The sequence below is a fragment of the Rutilus rutilus genome (assembly GCF_951802725.1).
Source record: "Rutilus rutilus genome assembly, chromosome: 1".
Classification (NCBI taxonomy): Eukaryota; Metazoa; Chordata; class Actinopteri; order Cypriniformes; family Leuciscidae; genus Rutilus; species Rutilus rutilus.
Window position 1 is genome coordinate 52,375,988 of NC_140209.1, and position 24,155 is coordinate 52,400,142.

The 24,155-nt window shown below is 37.5% G+C and overlaps 1 protein-coding gene across 1 annotated transcript in view; it reads right to left on the reverse strand.

Annotated features, from left to right (window-relative positions):
* usp43b (ubiquitin specific peptidase 43b) overlaps positions 1-15,515 on the reverse strand; it is an 87,495-nt gene extending 71,980 nt beyond the window's left edge. Inside the window, exons 1-2 of the mRNA XM_084421003.1 lie at positions 14,589-15,515; positions 5,395-5,547 (exon numbers count right to left, since the gene is read on the reverse strand). Of these exons, the coding sequence (XP_084277129.1) occupies positions 5,395-5,547; positions 14,589-15,179 (744 nt within the window). The 5' untranslated portion in view covers positions 15,180-15,515. The remainder of the gene's footprint in view (positions 1-5,394; positions 5,548-14,588) is intronic.
* Positions 15,516-24,155: the final 8,640 nt, after the last annotated feature.

Genomic DNA, 24,155 nt, shown 5'->3' on the forward strand with positions numbered 1-24,155 from the left:
TACACAAATTCTACAAAGAATGTTCAAGGATATTTACCAAATTGGATTAATTTAAGCAAATTATGACCATTAAACTGGTTTAACTATACCTTCTACAAACAAATGTGCTATTATGGATAATGTATGTACCACTACAAAATTAAAATATTTAAGTTCTTTTAGTTCTATCTCAAATAATAAAATATTAACAGTTGTTTCTGCCATTTCTATTCACCTTCAAAGTAACTAGCTAGCAAACTATAGCTTAGTGACAGCAATGAAACGTCCAATATGTGATGTAGGCTACAATACTAAGTAAATTTATCTCATTGGACACCTTAATAGCTAAGATGAGAAGACTTACTCTATACTGAGCTTTATTTTTTATCTTCTTCCTTTCTCCGTTTTCGTCCCTGTGCACCAGAGGTTTAGACCGCTTCATTTTCGATCAACGCGCCAGCAGCTGAGCACTTCCCTAACGTAACGTAACGCAACCCTCCCGCCCCCCGCCAATCCAGAAATGGTCGACAAAAATCATAAATTCAATCTAATAAGTAATTAAACGTGTGGTTGAGGGGCGCCCTTTGATCATGTTTAATAAACATGTTTTATTTCGCGTTTCGTTCTAATTTTATGATTAATATGGGAAGTAGATAGGGCGACACTAGAGTGCGTGCGCGCCCCCAACACATTTGTCGCCCTAGGCAACCGCCTAGTTCGCCTATAGCAATCGCCGGCCCTGACTGTGTGTATTGTGTGGTCCATCGATGACAAAATACCTACAGATGGCACTATCTCTAGAGTTACTGTAATAACCAGATTAATTAAAAAGAATGTGTAATGATGTAAGAATTTTGGACACAGTCATAATGACATCACTGTAAATGAATTTGAACCCTCTATGAGGGCTGCAGGAAGGGGTTTGCACCTCTCTCTCTATCGCTCTCCTTCAGTCCATATGTCCTGAACAAGCGTCTCTTTCATCCACTCGTTCACAAAAGCTTCCTTTCATTCCACTGAGAGATGGCTTCACACCAGTTCTGTTTCCAGAGTGATACCCAGTAAACATAGTGAAGGGAATGCCAAAAATCAGTGGCCTCGGGGTCAGTGTGTGTGTGTGTGTGTGTGTGTGTGTGTGTGTGTGTGAGAGAGAGAAGGAAAGATAGATCTAGCTGTTTGTTTACAGGCATGCACTTGTCAACCTCCATTAGAACACACATGTATAATACATTTATAATGAATGTCTTGAAGAGTGAGTCTGAAAATGTCTGCTGGGCTCTGGCTATGTCTTAATACTTGGTATGAAGGAGGGTCATGCTCCTTTTAGGATGTGTACTGACTCATAAATGAGGCATTTTGAGGCACTTATCCTTATTGAGATACACTGAATCCGAGGTAAAAAATATTTTTTAATTATAAAAAAATATTTGAATTAAAGATGAATTAAATAAATAATTTTAACTGTTTATTTGTTTGTCATTTTGAAAAGTGACTAATTTAGAATTTTTGAATTAATAAGTTGATTTTTGATTATCTATTCATCACTGCATGAGCTAAAAGGCCTACCTTTGAATGGAAAGTCTGCCCCAGCTTTTAAGAACCAGTGAAGTCAAAATAGTCTGGTTTGGTCTTCAGGACGTTTCTGAGGTTTTTGAACCTGGATAGAAATGGGTTTTAGAGGTTCCCTCCCATAAAAAATAAATAAAAAAAGGCACTTCACAACAGTACATTTTGTGAAGGCTATCTCGTTGTTGTTCAGATGTTTGACTGCAGGTGAAAAGCAGACCTCTAGCAGCTTGACACATAGCATGCATCAACACCGACTATCAATTTGAATACTGCTGTTTCTTTTACTGACCTTGCAATGGCTTTTAAGACTACTATATCCCATGTTCCTACAGCGTTATTCCACAAGCCTTTATCTGTGCGCCTACATAGGCACGTATCTTAAAAAAAAAAAGAAAAAAGCGGCCTTTTAATAATGGATCAAGTTCAGTCAAAAAGGGCATCAACAGAGAGTAGATGAAAGAACTGCTCAGAGATAATAAGCCAGGCTGTAGCCACAGGCGTAGCCAGAGGAACTGAACCGGCTCGTGACACAAACGCACACATACACACAAAGATCATCAATTAAAGACAGTGCGCCGCTATGCTACCAGACTGTAGATTAAATGAGTTGTTTTACAGAAAATCAAAGACTCAAATCTTGGTTCATCACTAAGCAGCAGTTCAAATTTGTGTCACTAAACAAATTATTAATTAGCGAAACAAAACCAACTACATCAAACCACATCTGATAACCATTCAGGCACTGTTGAGTTCAAAAAGAGACAATCAGCATGGTGCAAACGGAAGAAAATCGTAGGCGTATTATGGTGTTTGTGCGCTAAAAGCCATTTAAAGCTAGTAAAAGTGGGCCGTCACACTTCTGAGCTAGTGTTAAGCTAGTGTGTGTATCACCAGCATTTCAATATGAATTCTGTAATGTCATTTATAAAACATGTCAATAAAACACGTCATGTCAATAATTATGTTTGAAACCTGTGGGTGGCATTTTTTTCTCACTATTTTTATCCATCCCCTTCCCCAAAATTCAATGAGAAAGTAATAACGTCTCTCATTAAACGATGCAGTTTGAATGTATTAATGAATGTAGTTCATTAGTCCGTTAGCATTCGGGGCCAGTGATCAAAAAGCAGGGGACGATTTTAAAGGCCTTAAGGTTATTCTTATTTAACTTAACAAAATATTGCCAGTTACATTTGCTCCATCAGCGCAAATAGTTGAACTAAGTACTATGTCAATCTAGTCAAATCAAGGATACGTTTACACGACAATGATGTAGGCTACTAAAAATGGAAAATTATTTCCTTTGCGTTCCTCGCATACAGACGACAACACGATCAAAACGTGCCCCGTTCACACGGATCCGGTAAAACCACTAAAAACGCTGCCAGGCCAGTAGTTGGCGATGCCACTTTTTAAAGAAACACTGCGTTTCTTTAAAACGTGCCTATAGACTGAACCATGGGCGTCGGAAGCAAAAAAAAAGTGGGTGGGTCATCCCCCAGAAAAATGTTACTTACACCATTTCATGTATTCTGATGCCTTTTAATTAAATAAGTAAACTAAACTCGCCTCCACGTCGTGCATTAAATGCACAGCTATCCGTGGATTAACCTGCTGATACCATGGTCATTTGCCAGCATTGACAACTTAAAGCTGTTATTGATGTTTGCAACGCAATATTTGACTGGAAGAGTACAACGGGCGTTTTTTTCGTCAGTTGCGGCTTGTTGAGAAATATAATGTAGCTATTTCAGCGGAAATGGAGTTTAATTCATTAGGGCATTTCTCAAGTGGAATGGATATTTGACTGACGACGCTCTGAAATGCGAACAGACATATGCACTGAATGTTAAAGTGAGCGGGTCCAATATCATTGGTCTTAAAAAGTGGGTGGGTCTTGTCCCACCCATATACAATGGTTCCGACGCCCATGGACTGAACACGTAATACTCATGCACATGATATCACCGGTTTCATAAATTCGTGTTTTTGTAGTTTACAAAGATATACAATAATGGTATAGTTTTCAAAAACTCGCACATTGAAACCAGTTTTAAAACGCTGTCATCTTGTAAATGAATGGCCAAAACGCATATTAAAATTGTGTCGTGTCAACGGCCCCTCAGCCAAAGCAAAATCATTGCACATCTCTGAGCAACACACAGTGGTGGTGTTTTGCCCATGAGCGAATTTCCATTTTTCTTAATAAACCAATTTAGTGAATGAAGCAGTGATTCACTCACCAAGAAGCGGGTGACTTGTTTTGTTCCTGAAAGTATCTGTATTTTTGAATAAATCATTTGAGTGAGTGATTGATTAATTCACTCATAAACATGGTCAGTTGTTTTGTTCCAGAGCCTATCAGTGTTTTTGAATCAGTTGTTTGAGATTCAGCGACTCATTCGTATTGAACGAATCAATTAAGTTAACAGTTTAAATGATCATTAAGACACTTGTCGCCACCAAAATAATGCTTTTTGACAATTAATATTAGACTTTGGATTTAAATCATTATAAATATAAATATATGAATATATAAAGTTTTTTTAAAGCTTTTAAAATGGATTGCATGTCTTTTAGGCTTGTTGTGCTGCATATCAATTTAAAACCTGTAAATTCAAGTAATACACTTAATTTGTTCATATTTTCTGTCATCAGCCCTATTGACATTTTCACAGCTGCAGAATTGTTCTTCTGGCTGTATACGGTTTAAAATTCGTACTTTTTTCGTCAAAATGATCTGTTGATTTTAACAGATCACATTGGTGAATCACATTTGGTCATCTGACCAAAGAAGCAGTCTACAATCAAAGCTCCTGTAATGTTCAGTGAACTTCAGCTACTCATATTTGTGACTTTTAAAAATAGCATAGGCTTTCTTCCGACATGTGCAGCTTTGATAGTTTGAAAGTAGATTTTTGGAAATGTGGAGAAAATATGTATATGTATATGTAATATGTATATCTCTATATGGAGAAAAATATACCTGCGTCCTCTAGTTGTTTGAAAATTGTTTCTAAATAGTTTTCTAAATAAGACAGTGGCTTTATTTAAAAAAAGTCTTCTCCATTATCAGTGCTATGCTTTCTTTAAACACTAATAGTGGAGATATGGTGCAGTGATAATGGCTATAATAATGTTTGAAAACTAATTTTCCCTAATTTCAGAGATCTGTAGTAAATAAACTTGAATGCAGTTTAACATTTAATGTTATAAAAAACAAGCAGGCCTACATATTGCATGTTTCTTCTCGAGTGGCAATAATTGCGGAAGGTTATGCAACTTGCTGCCGTGGTGATGTGGCTTAATTTGAGGTCCAAGATGTGTGGAAACCATTGCACACATGTAGACCTTCAAAATGCTATGGGTTTCAAATCAATTTCAGTCCCCATCGCCTTGTGAAAATCACAGCCACTGTGAAAAGCTATTCATCTGGGTAATGCCAAGGTTACGAACAAGAAGACCACTCTATCTCAATGCACACTGTGGCGCTTGGCACGAATCTCCATATTTCATAAACAGATGTGTTGTTTACGGGTGGCAGGGGTGTGTAGACAAGACTCTCTCACCTTGTCAAGTCATGGTAATGGTGAAGGTAACAGCTGTTTGGCCATATGGGGTTTTAGAAGAGTCATTGGTAACACCTACTAACTTATTGATCTGTAAAATAATTATGAGTTCTCATATTGTAGATTTTTCAGGTGATGATTTGTAGTTTGAGGCATAATAATATAAGTGAGGGGAAGAGAAAAAATTCCAGAGCCAATTTTTGAGATTGAATGTTGCATCATTTCACTTCTTTCATGCTGTTTCATGCCCTAGGCAGGTTCTGAGACACGCGCTTACTTTGCCAGTTGATTTGCTTCTGTTATTTCCATTGGGTACGGTTGAAGATGAGTTGACGTCCTCATGGAGGCGGTCCAGAAGCCAGAGCAGGAATTCCAAAGCGTCATGCTGGGAATTCCCCCGGAACTGTGCACCATATTTAGATACGGTCATCTGCGGACAAGAAACAAGATAAAGGTCACACAAATACTAGTGTCAGATTGTCTATTAATATAGACATTACACAAAGAAGGTATTGAACATGATCCCTTTATTCAGTCAACACACTCCATATATAAAATCCTGAGTTGTCAATTGAATGTCGAGAGAAACAAATCCTGGAGTCACTGAATAACATGATCAGTGGATCTGACTCAGAACAGGCAGTTTGTTAGATACTGAGATACAGTGGAGACCAGATGGAGGATGTAAATTGCATTCTGCTATACAGTGAATAATGCTTCGCACTGCAGATCATGACAACAACTGTGTAAATGAATAACTGAAGAATCCTCATCACATCTGTGATAAAAAAAGTTCTGATGAAATGCATTGGCAGATAACAGCAGCAGTTTTTTTGTGCTTGTTTTGTTCGTTTTTTTTTTTTTTTTTTGCTTTACATTAATGTTAAAGATTTCTATTTAAAAAGAATGCTGATCTTTAGAAATGTCTATTCATCAAAGAATTCTAAAAAAAAAAAAAAAAAAAATCAGTTTTAACAAAAACGTCTAGGTTAGGTAACCCTCTTTCCCTTGAAGGAAGTAACAGAGATGTAACGTCGAAAGTGACCGACTGAAAGGGAACCCTAAATAGCACTACAAATGTTTTCAACATTGATTATAATCAATGTATGGAAGCTTGTTTCCACCAGAGAATAAAACATTTTAAAAGATAATTGCTTCTTTTTATCTCACAATTGCGAGTTTACATCTCGTGATATAAAAGTCACAATTGCGAGTTATAAAGTCCAATTCTGAGGGGGAAAAAAGACTGACTCCTTTTCTCCGAATTTCGAGTTTATATCACATAATTCTGACTTTTTAACTCGCAATTATGACTTTATATCATGAAGTCAGAATTGTGAGATAAAAAGTCGCAATTAACTTTTTTATTTTTTATTCTGTGGCGGAAACAAGCTTCCATAGAAATGTTTCTTGTGCATCAGATCTTCACATTAGAATGATTTCTGAAGGATCATGTGACACTGAAGACTGGTGTAATGATGCTACAAATTCTGCTTTGTCATCACAGAAATAAATTTCATTTTAAAAGTATATAATAATAATAAAACAGTTTTTACTGTATTTTTGATTAAATAAATACAACCATGGAGAGCATAAGAGACTTCCTTCAAAAAAAATGAATGCAGTATATATAGTAAGGTACTATATTATACTGAATATGATGTCTCATAAACTGCTTGCTTTTAGCTTAGTCTTTTTTCTTTAAAAGTCAAAAATAAAATAAAAAATAATGTTTATGTGCGCTAGTCTAGTAGAAAAAATCATAATTCCAAAGTAACTTGAAGTCTTACTAGTCCACATCATATTCTCAATTCAGTTAAAAGTAGTCTTGATTGTCAGGTACATTTAAAATAATAATTTTAATGCTGAGTGACATAAGGATTAATTACAGCAGCATTAACCATACGAACTCAATCTAGCAGCTGGAAGCAAATTGCAGATAATAATATGAAGCCGTAGGCCTAAGGACTGAGATAACATAATAATATTAACATTAGTCATATAGTGAGAAAGTGGGTCATGTGGTCACAGAGTTTAAACCCATGTTCAAAAGAATGAAAGTCTAGATGCCCAAATGCGTTGTCCTCAAAGGAGTTATTCAGAGGAACAACAATTCATTCAAAGCGCCTTCTATTTAAAAGAATGTGACAGAGAAACTGCTAGATATATTTCTATATAAACAAAGGTCAAAGGTCACAAGGCTTGTGTTGGGTGGATAAAAATGTAGCCTAATATTTAATTATATAACATTTAGTCATTATTTACTGTAGGCTATTTAAATTCTGGTCCTGTGAAATTTCTTTGGCGTATGTGAAAGCTTTGAGAAATGTAGGCCTCCACTTATAGTGGTACTGAAAGATAGGATCCCTGTCAGTTTTAAACTGTAGGAAAAGAAAAGCTTTCATTTCATCAATGAGTGCTCAGCCTGAAGAGGTTTGACTTGCACTTGAATGAGAGTTGTGTACGCAAAACTGGTATTAGTATGGAAGCAGATCCTTTAATGACAATGTGGCCATGCATTTTATTGGTGTATTTTTTGGTTTTTGATCCTCTTGTGAATAAGCACAACTGCTTTATAGACATTCACAGACTCTTTTGATTTTTCATTCATAGCCATATTCCAACAACAACAACCAAAAAGTTCTGTACTGCATATGGAGAAACATTTCAGTGTTTTTATATATTTCAAGACAAGAAGGAAAAGTACCCAGAACCATCCATTAAATCGTCAAAAAAATCAAACTAGTATTGGACAGTTTAAACATCAAAGCTTTGGTCTTCAAAGGCTCCTTTTTGCTTAAAATCCTGAGAGTGAACCCAAATATAAGGATAAAATAATTGTGTAAGATCTCATTAAATTATTTGTCAATGCAATTTTCTTTCCTGTGTTGTTGTTCAAATCTAACCATGGATTTCCATGAAAGTTTATTAAGACTGGATAAGGATTTTTAAAAATCTTTTTGAAGACATTGCGTGCACCATGAGTCATTTTTAACTGATAAGCATAACTAGGAAAACAGATTTGATTTAATATAGATATGTGACCTTTTAACATTTCATTCATTATCAGGACTTTCATAAAAAAAAAAGATTTTATTTCATGACAACTTTCTGTTGCTAGTTGTTTGCAGGTAGTACATATACATTCTTATCTCAGACAACATTTTATTTTTTTAGATTTCGATATAGCATACATTTTTGGTTTGCTGGAAAAGAAACAGTGTCAATTAGAAATCCATATTTCTGCTAGTTTCATCAACTTTTAGGAGTATGCTACTGTACACAGATTATGTCAGAGCCAACAGACATAGAGCCAGATTTACTAAACAGGGCAAATTAGCATGATAGCGCAATCCCATTAAAGCACTGATGGGAGTGGAAAGTTCTGCGCGTGATCTACTGACGACGCGCAAATTAAAGAACACAGACGCAGACGGATCATTTCCATAATGACCAACACAGCACAAATTAACGTCTGGTTTAAAACATGCTTTTTTTGGGTGGTAAATAACGGCGCAAATACCAATAAATTGATGAGCGCAAACCTTAGTAAATCACCTTGCGTGATTCATTTAAATACTCTCCTCCCATAAATTTTGCGTCTGAAAGGGAAACTCCAAATGCATATGCAATAAGGTCAGCCATGTCCATGCCTTTTCAGTGCTAATTCAGATTCAGATTTATTCTTTATTGCCCTTAAAGGAACACGCTGACTTTTTGGGACTTTAGCTTATTCACCGTATCCCCCAGAGTTAGATAAGTCCATACATACCCTTCTCATCTCCGTGCGTGCCGAAACTCTTTCTGACGCACCCACCGCTAGCTTAGCTTAGCACAAAGACTGGAGGTAAACGGCTCCAGCTAGCATACTGCTCCCAATAAGAGACAAAATAACGCCAACATTTTCCTATTTACATGTTGTGATTTGTATAGTCACCGTGTGTACAAATAACAAGGTCACATGAGACACAGCCATCTTCTAACCGTATACATACTGGGAACTATATTCTCAGAAGGCGAAGCACTGCTACTTCTGCGGAGTGATTTACTCCAACTCGGAGCGAACTCTCTTCCTCACCACGGGGCTTCTCAGGTGCTGAGAATATAGTTCCCAGTATGTATACGGTTAGAAGATGGCTGTGTCTCATGTGACCTTGTTATTTGTACACGCTGTACATTCCTTTACATTTGTACATTTCTTTAAAAGAGGAAAAAAAAATCACAGACTGTAGTAGGAGAAACATTCAATTCAACACGCATAATATGCACATACTACACAAAATATTGTACACATGAATAGACATATTGCACAAATAAATGGCACCAGCAACACAACAGTAAAAAAATTTTTTTAATTAGCCTATCCTTTAAAGTCCGCGTGAACCGGAAGTTGCAAACGACTTTTCTCCAGTGCTGTGACGTATTTCCCAGTGAAAAGGAATATTGAACAGAGGGCAGGGTTTTACTCTAGCGCTCCTCCTCTCCATCTCTCGCTCATTACAGACGAATGATTTGAGGGGAGTGGTTAAGCGTTTCCCAAACCAAGCCGTCAAACCTACGTCATCAGGGAAGGTCCTCCAATGCAGAGGGGAGGGGCATTTTCAGATTTTGATTAAAGATTACGAAGCCAAAAATGTTTTTTCTGTGTTTTAACTTGCACGGATTAATTGTTCACCACAAGACTAGTAATATGCGCTAACAAAGTAAATAGGGTCCATTTTGATTTCAGTTGGACTTTAACTAGCCTATAATTAGCCTGTGAATTCAATGCTCTTATAACTGAAAGTACAAAACTTTTCCCTAGGCGTGATTTTTGTTATGGGGTAGCTGTCTGTATCTACGGCCGGAGTGGGAAGACCAAATATAATCCATTTTACCGCCAAAAGAGGGTTTGTGCTAGCGCAAACTGTTAGTAAATCTGGCCCATAGAGTACAAATTTGATTCCAGTCATTTTTATTCCCAATACTAACTTGAGCAGACTTGATGACTCAATGTAGACTCACATCAACTATTAACTCTGCTACGCTCCGCTCTGAGTGGGATAGTTGGACATCAGTCAGGAACAGTACAACATGACCTTGTGATCTGTGAAATACCAGCCTGTCATCCATCAACCACATACCATCTCTATCAACAGCCTTTTTTTCCCTTTAACAACTCATTGGTTTGAGTTCCAACAAGGGTTGTCAAACGTACTGGTACTATTGGTTCCAGTCGGTACAAAAAAAAAAAAAAGTCACCCAGCATTTCCGAAGCAAGCATAGAATATAAATTTGATAGGTTGCATTATTCAACAGAACACCGGGTGTGTTTAGTACAAGCTGATAGACTCTCTGAGCATCAAAGGTTTCTATTTACAGCGTGTTTTAAGCATTGAGCATTGTAGCAAATCACAATTATATGTGCTGATTGCGTGAACGCAATGGCCTATCAGAGGTGCTAGCCAGTAAGTTAAGCCGGGTGCACAGTGTACGATTTATTATAGTCCTTTTACCACAGTTGCTTGTCAGACTGTGCGAACATGACCATGTCCATGTAAGCCATGTCACACTGTGGGATCTCAGTTGTCATTCATGTCTGACTATACGGCAGTCAAGACATGTTAAAAAAAGGACGCATGCAAGAAAGACTCGTCCGGAGATTTACATCAATCCGTGACATGTGCGGTGACAGTGAGCTGCATTTACATGCGGGACTGAAATGGTGACTAGCCAACAAAAACAATCTCTAGCACTAATATTGATCGTGGCTTGTCTTGAAAACTGGAAAAAAGAAGAAAAAATGAACACATCTATGTAAGTGTTGCTTTGTTGTTGTCTCACTAATTGTGTCACCAGGTTCTACGCTCCAATTGGTTTTAGATTTGACAGTTGTTGATGTAGGAGAAGTCAGGACTGTGTGTCAAAACTTCAGACACTGCCAGAATTTCGTTGGGGGTAAAATTTTATCGCAACAATCATTAATCAGCTGTCAGTAAACCATAGGCGGAGTTTGGGGAGCCAATGATTATGTCTGATCTACGAATAATTTTTTTAATTCTTTATTTTAGACTTTGTTTTTATAGACTTGCTTGTTGTTGGATGACAAAAAAATGTAGACTTCCTCAGCAGTCTAACAGCACTCATCAATGTCAAAATGATCGAGACGGCCAATCAAATCAAAGAAGGCGGGTCTTACTGACACAACACAAAAACTTTATGGAAAGATGTAAGTATTAGACAACTGTTTTATGATGGAAATGTTCAGCGACCGGCAGTAATAGACTATCTAGTGATGCAAACTATTCAACTTTTTTGAAATTTCACAGTTTTGAATTTTAAGTATGCGATCATGATTCATGTAATTCATAAATGAATGTTACGAGACAAGAAATGTTTGCGTTTTCGACTGTGTGCATATTTTAAAATAAAACATTATTTGCAAATAGCTTAAATTGGTTACGTCATAGCTACAATTAGACCTAGAACCAAGAATTTACCATTCTTATTCATTCATTCCCTTATATCCCTTTTAATCCTTTCATTATTTAATTCCTTTATTATTATTTATAAAATAATAAATTCAGCCTTGTGCGGTGAACATGTCAAACTAGTGATCAAAGACTTCAGATTTTGGCAAATCGTGGCCAAAATCATACAGTGTAAACCCAGCTTTAGTCAGAATCTGCTTAAGTTTTTGTTTTGTACAACGTGAGCCGCGCACACTTGCAGATCCTTTCATTATAACCATCAAAGTGTTAACAAGTGATTCATTGTACAATTAAGACAGGGTTTTCTTAATTATAACATGAGTTTTCGCAGAATGAGTGCAGAATTCCGTGAGCTTGCGCTTTAGAGATTGACAGCCTTAGTGATTATAAAGGGCGGGCTCTTCTCTTGCTTTCTGTTTATTACCCATTCACAATCTGAAGTTTAGTTTTTCATGCTGCTAAGTAGGCCTAATCTGCAAAGAGTCTGGGTTGACAACCGTAGGCCTATTTAAATGCGCAATCTAATTAGAAGCTGCGATGATTGACAAAAGCGGGCAAAAGATTGGCAAAAGCGGGACAACATTTTTTTAAGTACTTAATTCAACAGGTTTTGCTCTGGTACCGAAATTGGTACCGACTACCGAGAACCACGAAATTTTACTGGTATTGGTACCGACTACTGTAACTTTGGTACCGTGACAACCCTGGTTCGAACGCACACGTTCCACAAGATTTTGCTCTTGCAAAAATTGCACAAGTTGAACCAGTCACCACTTGTAATGCTGTCACTGTATAATTCGGGTCCTTTTTAGTCTAATTAGAAATAGATTACACTTTACGCTGATATTAGGCAAATGAAGTTAAGCACAGTGGGAGCCTTAAATTATACTGTAGAGCTCTTGATTGTTTATAGATGGCTCCCAATTTCTTCAGTTAGGCACTCATTAACTCTCGCAGACGTCTGAGAAGCAGAGCGAGTTTATTTATGCTGTCTCTAGACAAGATACTCTGGGCTCTGTCAACACAGGAAAACGCAAATGACGTCTCAGACAGCCTCATGTAAATTTACGACATGCAACTCATTAGACTCTGAATCAGATGAGGCTGTTAATGTTGTCTTGTGGCCCAATATACAGTATTGTTTCACATTTATCCATAAATGTGTTGGGGGTTCCCCCATTGAGTGCACATTTTACCTTGAGTGATCTTGTAATTCTCCATTCGTCTAACAGTCAGCCCAGACCGGGGTCCTTCAAGGCAATACCGGTAATTTCAGACTTTTGATAGTAGGGTGTGAATAGAAATGGGTCTCTGTTTCTCATACCTTATGGCTACACTCTCACCTCTTCTCGATGACGCTTTTCCACAGAAATCTTTTCTGGATTTAACGAGTTTGTTTGCCCATAAAATCTTTAAGATATTAGGTTAAACTTATTTGGCTTGCTGTCCACTGAAGAGGGGCTCGATGAAGCAGCTTCAACTCGAGCTTTGATATACCCCCCCAGTGGCTAAAAGTAGGATATGATAATTGAAGGGCAAGGTACCTGAGATGAAGGTGGAGTTTGGGGAGGTGGAGGGATACTGGAACAGCTGATGCAAGAGAGAGGTAAGCGGCTGCTTATATACTCAGGCTGTTGATTGAAAGATTAGATGGGCTCACTCCTCCCTAACTTGCGTTTAGGAACTTCATTTCTCACGCTTCTTAGCTTCCTCCTCCTACCTCAAGATAAATGGTTTGCTAAATGTGTTTTATTGAGCATGTTATTCTAAAAGTCTTAAAGAGTTAGTAGATGTTCTGTCATCATTTACTCACCCTCATGCCATTCCAAATCTGACATTCATGGAGATTAATTATTGATTAAGAAGATATTTTGCAAAATTGAATCTACTCTTCCAAAAAATTACTGTAAATGTTTTACTTTTGTGTGTGTGCGTGCATGTGTGTACTATTTCTTTAAGGTTTTTTTTTTAGTACAGGTCAAATCAGGGACACAGCAACTAGAAATTTCAAGGTTGCTGAGTGATTTTGTTAGCAATATTATTAAAGATGACACAGGCTGGACTAATTAGGCAACATAACAGTCATCGTGAAGAAATTTGTACTTCTACCATATTAAACCATTAGCTTTCTGCCATCTACCCTGTCTGTCTTTAAGACTGTAGTGGCAAGTTCTTTTGTCATCATTTCTCAAGCAAATGTATTACTCTAGTAGTAGATTTCTAAGAAAGCAGTGTTACATAAGACTTGCGTTCCAGATTGTACTCGTCTTTGTGGACAGTTTCCAGTGTGGTGATGTCTTATCTGAGAGTGCACTCTAGTTTTTACATTTACTCTCTGGTGGTGATAATGCTATCTGTGGGAAGTTTCTTATCCTGATCTATTTTTTGCTTGGGAGAGATCATCCTGTGGGAAAGCATTTGCTCGCATACTGAACAAAACGGTCACATCAGAGAAAGATTCAGCAGCTGATTTGAAGTTATATATGGGAAGCTAAAACGCGTCCAATAGATTTTAAGTTAAATAGATATATTAATGTAAAAGGAAATTTATATAATTTAGTTGCATGGTCACCATTTCCAAGATTTTAACCATTTTAATCACTCGCAGTCATCTGGTGTGACATTTATTTTTAAAAGTACAAATATTCTCGATAAATACTGTATTTGGTCAAAAAAACTGCATGCATTCTAATGATAAAAAACATAAAAATAGCATGCATACTAATTATGTATGATTTGCATGATCTTTGGAGACAGACATTAAAAAGGTTCTTCTGAAGTGGGCTATCAGGCTGTAAAACCTTTAGATTTTCAATTTGGAACTCACAAGACTTATTGTTTTCTCCAGTTATGCAAAGCGCATTTGAGCAGCTATAGGCTATTATATTGAAGTTCCTTGAATACAATAGGTTATCTGAGGAACCTTCACGCGATGCCTGTATAGGTGGATAAAAGCATCAGATAAGTGAAGAAACAGTAAACTTGAATGAGTTGAGTTTACCTTAAACTCAGCCGAGAGTTGAGGTGTGTATTGAAAAGTCCAAAGCGCTCGGACTAAAGACGCGAGCCGTTCCGTAACTTCTCCTCTCTCGTGCTGACCGTTCTCATCCATGATAAATCCGTTCATTCCCCTGTGACACAGATCCAGTTTATATCGCTCCAAACCCAGATATTCTGTGAGCATGTCCGTGTTGCTCAAGCACTGCACGACGGCGTTCATGAAGCAGGTGTTCCCGTGGTTCTTCAGACCCAACGCGCCTGGCGTTTTGTCCCCGTACAGCGAGAACAGTCGCTCTTTCGCGGAGGAACGGCAGGGAAGCGAGGAACTTTTCCTCACTTGGCTGCCGCTGTCCTCTTTTTTCACATGTCCCGAGTTTCCAGCGCAAGGTGCGCTTTCTCCAAACCCACCATCATCATCCTCAGCATCGGACCGTTCGGTTGTTTCTCCACCGCTAGCCAAGCTTCCCAAACTTTTCAAGATCTTACTCACCAAACTTTCCACAGATTTAAACGATTTCCTCCGAAACAGTTTCCCTGTGCGTTTAGTAGACTTCCCCGAATCTTTTTTCGCGTTCTTGTCGCGTTTATCCATGCTTCTTGTTTATTTCCCTCCGTGTTACTAAAACGTTCAAGCACACAGAGTGTTGTTATCCTCACCTGATGCTACGTCGATACACAGCATTGTGGACAGCAGTCGTTTCACGCGCACATCAGCGCTGAGATTTTTTCTTACGCTCGCCGTGAAGGAATGATTGACAGGTAGAGCGGTCAGTACGGAGACTCGTGTGACGTCACGCTGCCGGACGGTTAGGAGCGAATGAATGATTGACAGCTCTCAATAGTGGTAAACACGAGCGCTCCTGGAACTTCATACTGTGGCGGGGAAGCTGCCTTCGAGTGCGAGCAAAGATTGACAGGTGGAGCTGTCAGTAGGCTACGGCAAGCCTAGTGACCAGTGTGCGAAGTATATAATGACTTTCAAAGGGTCGACTATTTGAAAATAATTTTAAGGTGCTATTTTATTAAATGCTGACGGTCACTGTCAATAGAGGTCACATATCAAACCTCCAATAAATCATATTTTCCCACCTCAGGCATTAAAGACCTTTTATTATTTTCAGTGTTGCATTCATTGGCTCCCATTCCTAGTAGATGAAGCTAGTATTTAAGTCGTGTGATGTGATATTTACCTGTGATGTGATGTGATATGTAGCATATGTTTGCTTAGAAATAGACATTGCTAAATGTCTTCCCTATTTGTTTATTTATTTTTCAAAAATATCAATGTGGCAAGGTTGAGAATAGTGTGACGGGGGTGAAGACTGTAACAGGTAGGGCCTTCAATTTTATATTTTTTATTTGGTCTCCTTCTCATATTGTGCGCTTCTTTCGGTCAACATCTGCGTTTCTGCTGCTGCTGATGTGGCTGCCATTTCTGACATGCTTGTCAATGTTCAAGTGGACACATTACATCAAAAATTCTATTTATAACAAAATTATGAGTTGTCATAATTTTGGTAAGTATATATTTACTGAAACCATTTTTTTATTATTAAAATTATTCATAAATGAAGAGAAAAACTCAACCCTGTCACAAGTTTTCAACCCTGAAACAATGAGAAATACAGATATAGCTGAGTGTGATGGGGTTGAGGTTTTTGCTCAAAATGGCCACCTCTCCTCATTTAGTGTAGGAGACCATATACTGTATGTATGAAATAAGTACATTGTGTATATACTTATGGATTAAAATACAATTTTGAAAACAAATCATTTTCCATCTTCATTTTATTGAGTTGTTTAGCTTGACAGTACCCTCCCTGACTATTAAAAATATGAATAAAACGTATGATACTAATTGAATGATGTCATTTCTGGTAAATTATGTCACATATGGGAAGAGTCTAAATTATTATAAGCGGAAAATGGTTGGCATGACAAGGCTGAGTTCAGACTGAGGGACAAAAAGAAAAGAAAGTTACACAAATAAATACTTACAATATTGGCACAAATTTTAGACACTGTGCACATTTTGGTAAATATTTTCTAAGTACAAATTCAGTGAAAGATGATATTTTGAAGAATCTTGGTAACCACCCACACTAAAAAAAGGTACCAAAGCTGTCACTGGGACAGTACCCTTCAAAAGGGTTCGAATATGTACCATTTAGGTACTAATATGTACACGTTTGGTACCAATATGTACCTTTGAGGGACTTATATGCACTCTTTAGGTACAAAGGTGTACCTTTTGTAAAGGTACCGCCACAGTGACAGCTTTTGTACCTTTTTTTCTGAGAGTGCAGTTAACGGGAGCCATTGACTTCCATAGTAGGAAAAAAATAATAATACTATGTAAATCAATGGCTACCGTCAAATCTGGTTACCAACATTCTTTCTATTTATGTTTGTCTGTCTATCTATCTATCTATCTATCTATCTATCTATCTATCTATCTATGGGTTTATCTATTGTTCTGTCTATACTGTAGATCAGGCTTTTTGCACGGAGATTAACAATGCTGCAGTTTAAATGTCAGAGGTGTCAATGTCATTTTTATGTTAATGCTCATGTAGGTCCAGTGACCAGCCATTGACCTGATATAAAGAATAGACTGCAAAGATAAAAAATTATGAGGAAAAAAAATTCAGGCTGTTGTGCTTTGTTAAAGTTTTTCTCAGTCGCTTTGGTACATTTCTTGAATCATCCTTTTGCAAACCAGTATGTGCATTTCTCAAAACAAATGGATTACCTGCAAAAGCCAACTTACTCAAAATCCTTAGTTCATCTCTCAAAAGTAAGTATTTGTGTCAATGAACACATCAGTGCCATCAGAATGACAAGTCCTTGTGTCATAGTTCACAATATAACAAGATAGTTATATCTTATTATAAGTTAATAAGATTATATTTATATTGTTATAAGATAGTTATGAGATGTAAACGATGGCTATACCATTTTTATGACAATGATTGAAAATGCACTTTATCTGTCAGGGTTCTGCCCTGGCAGCCTTGTCTGTTGTCTCTGTTTCATGTCTCTATGTTTGTGTTGTGTGTCAGCACATGGCTTGGTCTTTGTTTGTGTTTGCCATGTGCTCTTCTTGTTCTGCCTCCCTGTTTCCTGTTATTACACCCCCATGTTTAGTCCTCTTTTGCTGGATTGTTTTCACCTGATCTTCATGTGCTGTCCCCTTTATATTGTGCCTTTTCCCCCTCATGTCTTTTCTGGTTCGTTGTGTGCGTGCATTCATTGTGTGTGTGTGGTTCTCACAGATATTGTCAGTCAGTGCTAGATTTAGGTTTCCTTGTTTGATTATTTCCTTTTTGTTAAATTCTAGTTTTTCTTTGGTCCTGTGTTTTTAGTCTAGTTCTAGTCTTTATTTCTCAATCCTTGTTTTTTTGGTTTCTCTTGATTTACATTTTTTGCTAAGTAATCTTTTATTTCTTTTTTCTCTAATTCTCTGCAAGGTTTCAGTCTTGTTTTATTTCTTTTTGTTTGTAAGTTCCAGTTACTTATTTCTAGAAATAATTTCATTTATTGTCCCCTTTGCTAGCTCCAGTTATTATATAGTCTATTTTTTATGTTCTCTAGTCATAGTTGTCAGTTTTTGTTTCTGTTATCTCTTGTTGTCTTGTCTTTTTGAGTCTTGTCATGTGTTTGTCTTGTGTTGGTTCCTGCCCTGTCCTGAATCCTGTTCTACCCTGGTCATCGACTCTCCTGTCCTGGCAAGCCACTCAGTGCTGGTTACATCTCCTCTATGTCAAGTCAAGTCAAGTCACCTTTATTTATATAGTGCTTTTTACAATACAGATTGTTTCAAAGCAGCTTTACCGAGATAACAGGAAAATAATGCAACAAAGTTTGTTTCTATAGAAGAAAATAGCGTCACAGTCCAGCTTAAGTTCAGTGATGTTTCATTTTTGTTGTAAGTTAATTTATATATATATATAGCCGCTTTTGAGAAAACCGTGATGTCATCGTCCAACTCAGTTCAGTTCTCATATAATGGTGTCAATGCAGGCAGATCAATATTATTGTTGAATATTAAATTAAATGTTAAATGTAATGTCCCCAACTAAGCAAGCCCAAAGCCAATGGCAACAAAGGTGAAAAAAAGCGACAAATGCGACAGTGGCAAGGAACCAAAACTCCATCAGGTGGCAGAATGGAGAAATGCCTTGATTTCCACCATTGCCATAGAGCCTGGTGTGTCTCATCCCTGACCAGCCTGTTCTCCTGCCCTGTTTGGACTGTGTTCCTGCCTGTGTTTTGTCTTTGTTAATAAATATCACTCCCCGCTCATTCTGCGCCTGGGTCCTCCTGACATTATCTGTATGGCATATACATTTCAACAGTATGTACTGTACATATTCCTCAATGTGGGATATTGATTGCAAGAGACTGGACAGGATTCACATTACACATTTACTGTTGGTCTGTCAACAAATTACAGTACAATGCCAATATATAAAGAAAAAGACAAGACATGTATATAGTGTGTGTGTTTGTGTGTTACATTATGTCTCTATAAAGTATATTTACTGTATAATGTTAAATGCAAGTGGACTGTAATAGCATTACAGTAAGTATACAGTGTTACAGTGTAGTATAGTGAACATTGTCTGATTACATACTTGTTCTGTCTACAAATGTTTGAATGACTGAGGACACGGTCGTTCTCCCAGCATCCAGCTGTACCTTTCGACCCGCCTCGGCCAAAAGGTCATGACTGAAAACATGGTCCACAACAGTGGCCCTTATTTAATCAGAAATATCTATACAATCTTGGTGAAGGGGTACGGAGATAAAACAGAGGAAGAAGTAAGAGGCACCTCTTACTCTGTTTTGCCTCCGTACCCCTTCACCACACATCTTTACTCCTCCTCTTCTTCCTGGCTAGTGACCACGTCACGTTGTTTCCTTGTTGTTCTTTCATTGTCAGAATTTGTAGCACTGTGTTATGCTCTGTCTTTCTAAATTAAGCTCCATGTACCTCTGAACTCTTTTAGAGAACTGGTTGATCATTGGTTGATAGGCCTTTACATTTCCCTTACATTTACATGTGTGAAATTCAAAATTCACATCTGCAATTCATCAATTCAGGACACGTTTACAAAAAAAAAAAAAACGTTCTCAACCATATAATATATATTGATCAACATGACATAAGCAATTGATAATGTAGGAAACAGCAGACACTTGTACATAATCAATTGCATGAATGTACCAAAGCATTTGCTATTTGTTCAAAACAAGGAGAAATTGCTTTTATGATGTGCACAAGTGACCAGATGAATTGGTTGAAATGAAGCTTTAGCATAAGTTCTGCCGGGAAGACTCAATTACTATGTCACCTATTGCTTTCACTTCTATCCAATCATATTCGTTGGCTCTTTGTATAAAAGCTCGGTACTTACACATGTTTGAGTTCGCAGATACTGAAGCGACGATCACCCCCATCCTCCCCACCACCACCAGGATGGTCCTGTCCATACCTCCCGGGGGGGTCGGCTGCGCCCCTGCCTTCGTCTTCAGGCAGGAATTGCAGATCCGATACCCTCGGATTATGCACTACGGACAGGGCCTACGCCAAATGACTTTGTATATTATCAGCTTGCTGAGCTGTCAATAAATGTATGGTTTATTGAAATAATTCTCCCGAGTCTTTATGGTAGAACTAGTAGTTTTGAAAATTTCAGTTGTGATCCGAGAAATGCACCAAAGCGACTGAGAAAACCTGTAATATGAATACACTGCTCTTCTCACACTGAATTGGTGTGAATGTTGTTATCACCTGTGACTATTTAATTCCACTCCATCACTCCCATGATGTTTGCACTGTGTCCCTGTTGCCATGTGTCCTTTACTGGACTTTGAGTAACCCCACACCTTCACTGGTTTATCATCACCTCTTGTGGAAAGAGAACAGACGCTCAGTCAGAGTGAAATCCACATCAACACGGTTCCCCGGTTATCTCGACTGCCACGGTGATGGAATTTTGTCTCAAAACCAGACCACCTACAGTTTTCCATTTCTACTGCATTCAAACCACCAAAGCACTGAGGTGGTTTTAAACTCATTCTGTCCTCTTTACATCTGAACAATCAGAGGAGATGAATGTCTAGGATAATGGCCAAAATGGTCTTATTTTTAGATTTCCGGCTCTTTGTACTTTTTTTCTGCTGAGATCTTATATGCAAATGACTTCAAAGTACAGAACATGCAGAGCTTAAAGACTTTTTGTGTGTATAAATGTCTCTAGGTTGGCAGCTATCGCTTTCAGTGTGGCAGCCCTTTGCAAAAGAGCAGATTCGCAGTTATTTTTATACATTTTATACATATTTTTAGGTTACCTTTCTTTTTTTGTTGTTGTTTCTCATAGACACAGAACAATGCAGAAAAGCATGACATTAGCTCTAGTTGGACTGTATAAACAGTTTGCATGTGGACTGGACTGGAAAATGAGAAGAGAAGCTACAAGTCTGGTTTTAATTTATCTACCAGAGGTAATTCAGTCTAGTCTGGTTTGCCAAGCCACAGCATCATGGTTCTCTAGGGTTTTTCATTAAGTCTTAATTTTGAACCTCAGCATGCTTACATTCTTCTTTGGGATCAATAATCAACATGATGACGGGGTCTGTTGTCTCTAAAAACAGTCATTATATCTAATGATAATATGCTGTTAACACAGCCTTGTGGTCCCCATACTTTGCTAGCAAGCTGTGTAGACCAAATAGATGTGATATACCTCACACAAAGGTATAAAATACTGAAAATAAAAAAAAGAGCTTTACTTTGGACTAGAAGGAATAGACCTTATTCAGAGCAGCGCTATGACCGGTATGAAAGCGAGGCTGTGAGGGATAGACTTGCCGTGTTTCCAATGGCATCCGCTGTAAAAAAGCTGTATAAGATTACTTACAATTTTCCACAGCTTATATTGTCTGGAGTTTTTTGTCAACTGAAATTTCTTGGAAAGATATTTTTCCAGTGTTTCATGAGCAGAACAATCCAAAAACACATTAAATAACAGTACAGCCCATTGAAGAGATGCATGTCTGTCCCTCACAGCCTCGCTTTCATTCCCATTAAAAAGCAAAGATGGCGCTGCTGTGAATAAGGTAGATAACTGTGAATTGTCCCTTTACACTTATACATTTACATTTAACATTTACATTTTATCATTTAGCATACGCTTTTATCCAAAGCGACTTACAAATGACGAGAGAAATAGAATAGCAGTTAAACTAGCAATAGGACAACAATATGTACAGTGGTGGTCAGAATTAATGGCACCCCTGGTAAATAAGATAAAAAATGGCTGTGAAAAATAAATCTGCATTGTTTATCCTTTTGATCTTTCATTCCAAAAATTCGCAAAAATCGAACCTTTCATTGAAGTAAAAGAATTGAAAGTGGGGGTAAATCACATTATAAAATAAATGTTTTTCTCCAAAACACGCTGGCCACAATTGTTGGCACCCTGTTATTAAATACTTTTTGCAACCTCCTTTTGCCAAGATAACAGATCTGAGTTTTCTTCTATAATGCCTGATGAGTTTGGAGAACACCTGACAAGAGATCAGAGACCATTCCTCCATACAGAATCTCTCCAGATCCTTCAGATTCACAAGTTCATGTTGGTGCTTCTTCTCTTCAGTTCAGCCCACTCATCACAGGTCAGGGGACTGGGACGGTCATGGCAGAAGCTTCATTTTGTGCTCAGTTACCCATTTTTGTGTTGATTTTGATGTTTGTTTTGGACCGTTGTCCTGATGGAAGATCCAACCACGGCCCATTATAAGATTTCTAGCAGAGGCAGTCAGGTTTTGATTTTTTATCTGTTGGTATTTGCTAGAATCCATAATACCATGTATCTGAACAAGATGTCCAGGACCTCCAGCAAAAAAATTATCCCTGTTTGCACCAAACACATCTGGTGGGTTTTCTGCCAAAAAGTCCTTTTTTAGTTTTATCTGACCATAGAATCCGGTCCCTTTTGAAGTTCCAGTCGTGTCTGACAACTGAATATGCTGGAGTTTATTTTTGGAGGAGCGAGGAGGATTTTTCTTGAAACCCCTTCCAAACAACATGTGGGGATGGTAGGGGTTGTTTGATAAATGTTTTTAGGCTTTCCAACCCCCAATACTCAAGTAATCTCTGCAATTCTCCATCTGTGATCCTTGGAAAGTCTTTGGCCACTCAAACTTTCCTCCTCACCGTGCATTAGGACGATATAGACACACGTCGTCTTCCAGGCAGATTCAGAACATCTTTAGTTGATTGGAACTTCTTAATTATTGCCCTGATGGTCAAAATGGGGATTTTCATAGACTTTTTCAATAGACTTTAGCTATTGTCTTACAGCCACTTTCTATTTTGTGATGCTCAACAATCTTTTGATGCACATCAGAACTATAGTCTTTGGTTTTACTCATTGTGATGGATAATTAAAGAAATTTGGCCTTTGTGTATTCATCATATTTAAACTCCTGTGAAACAAGAAGTCATAGCTGGACAATTTCATGTTCCTAGTCACCCTGGTGTGCTAAAAAAAAAGGTAAATATTAGTGGGAATATACTTCAGAGATATTTTACTCGTAAAAAATTCAAGGGGTGCCAATAATTGTGGCCGGCCTGTTTTGGAGAAAAACATTTATTTCATAATGTGATTTCCTCCCCACTTTCAATTCTTTTACCTCAATGAAAGGTTAGATTTTAGTGAATTTTTTTAATGAAAGATCAAAAGGATAAGCAATGCAGATTTATTTTTTTACAGCCATTTTTGATCATATTTACCAGGGGTGCCATTAATTCTGTCCACCACTGTAAGTGCTGTGACCCGTCTAATGCAGTATATAAACAAAATATATTTAAAAAAGAAATAGATATAGGGTAGAAGAGAAGAGAAAAGAAAGGTTCTTTATTGGCATATGATTCCATGTAGAACCTTTAACCTCCACAGAACCTTTCAAATGCAGAACATTTTTCTTTGTTGTGAAAAATGGTTATTTTAAGAAATGTTGACTGAAGGGTTCTTTGAGGAAACAAAAATGGTGGCATCGCTTTTGGAACCTACAGTAGTGTAAAAATAGGCATATTCTTTCTTTTACAGACACTGCTCATGTTTTTCTTTTTCATTTACATAGAGAAATTCAATCTGAATCCTACTATGAAGGTGAATGACAATAAGAAGAAAAAGAGCTAAAATAATTTTGTTTTAGAATATATATTTTATAAATATTATATTAAAATCCACAATCATTTTGAGCAAGATTACAGGTTAATGCTTGGATTAAAAAAATATATATGTATTTTTTTTCCTCATAGAAGTTTCATAAATGACATTTCTGATTATACAAGCTCCAGTAGGCTACAGCTTGATCTTGTTGTTTGACGTTGCCGCAGACAAATGCTTTGGTCTGTTATGGTCTTGGCTCATTGGTACTGGCAATGATGCCTGTCGAGTCGCAGACCCATGATGTGAATGTTTAATGTCAGTATCAGCATATTTCACTGGTGAAGACTTTAATCTAATCCTTTTTCCAGGCTGACAGATCTGAA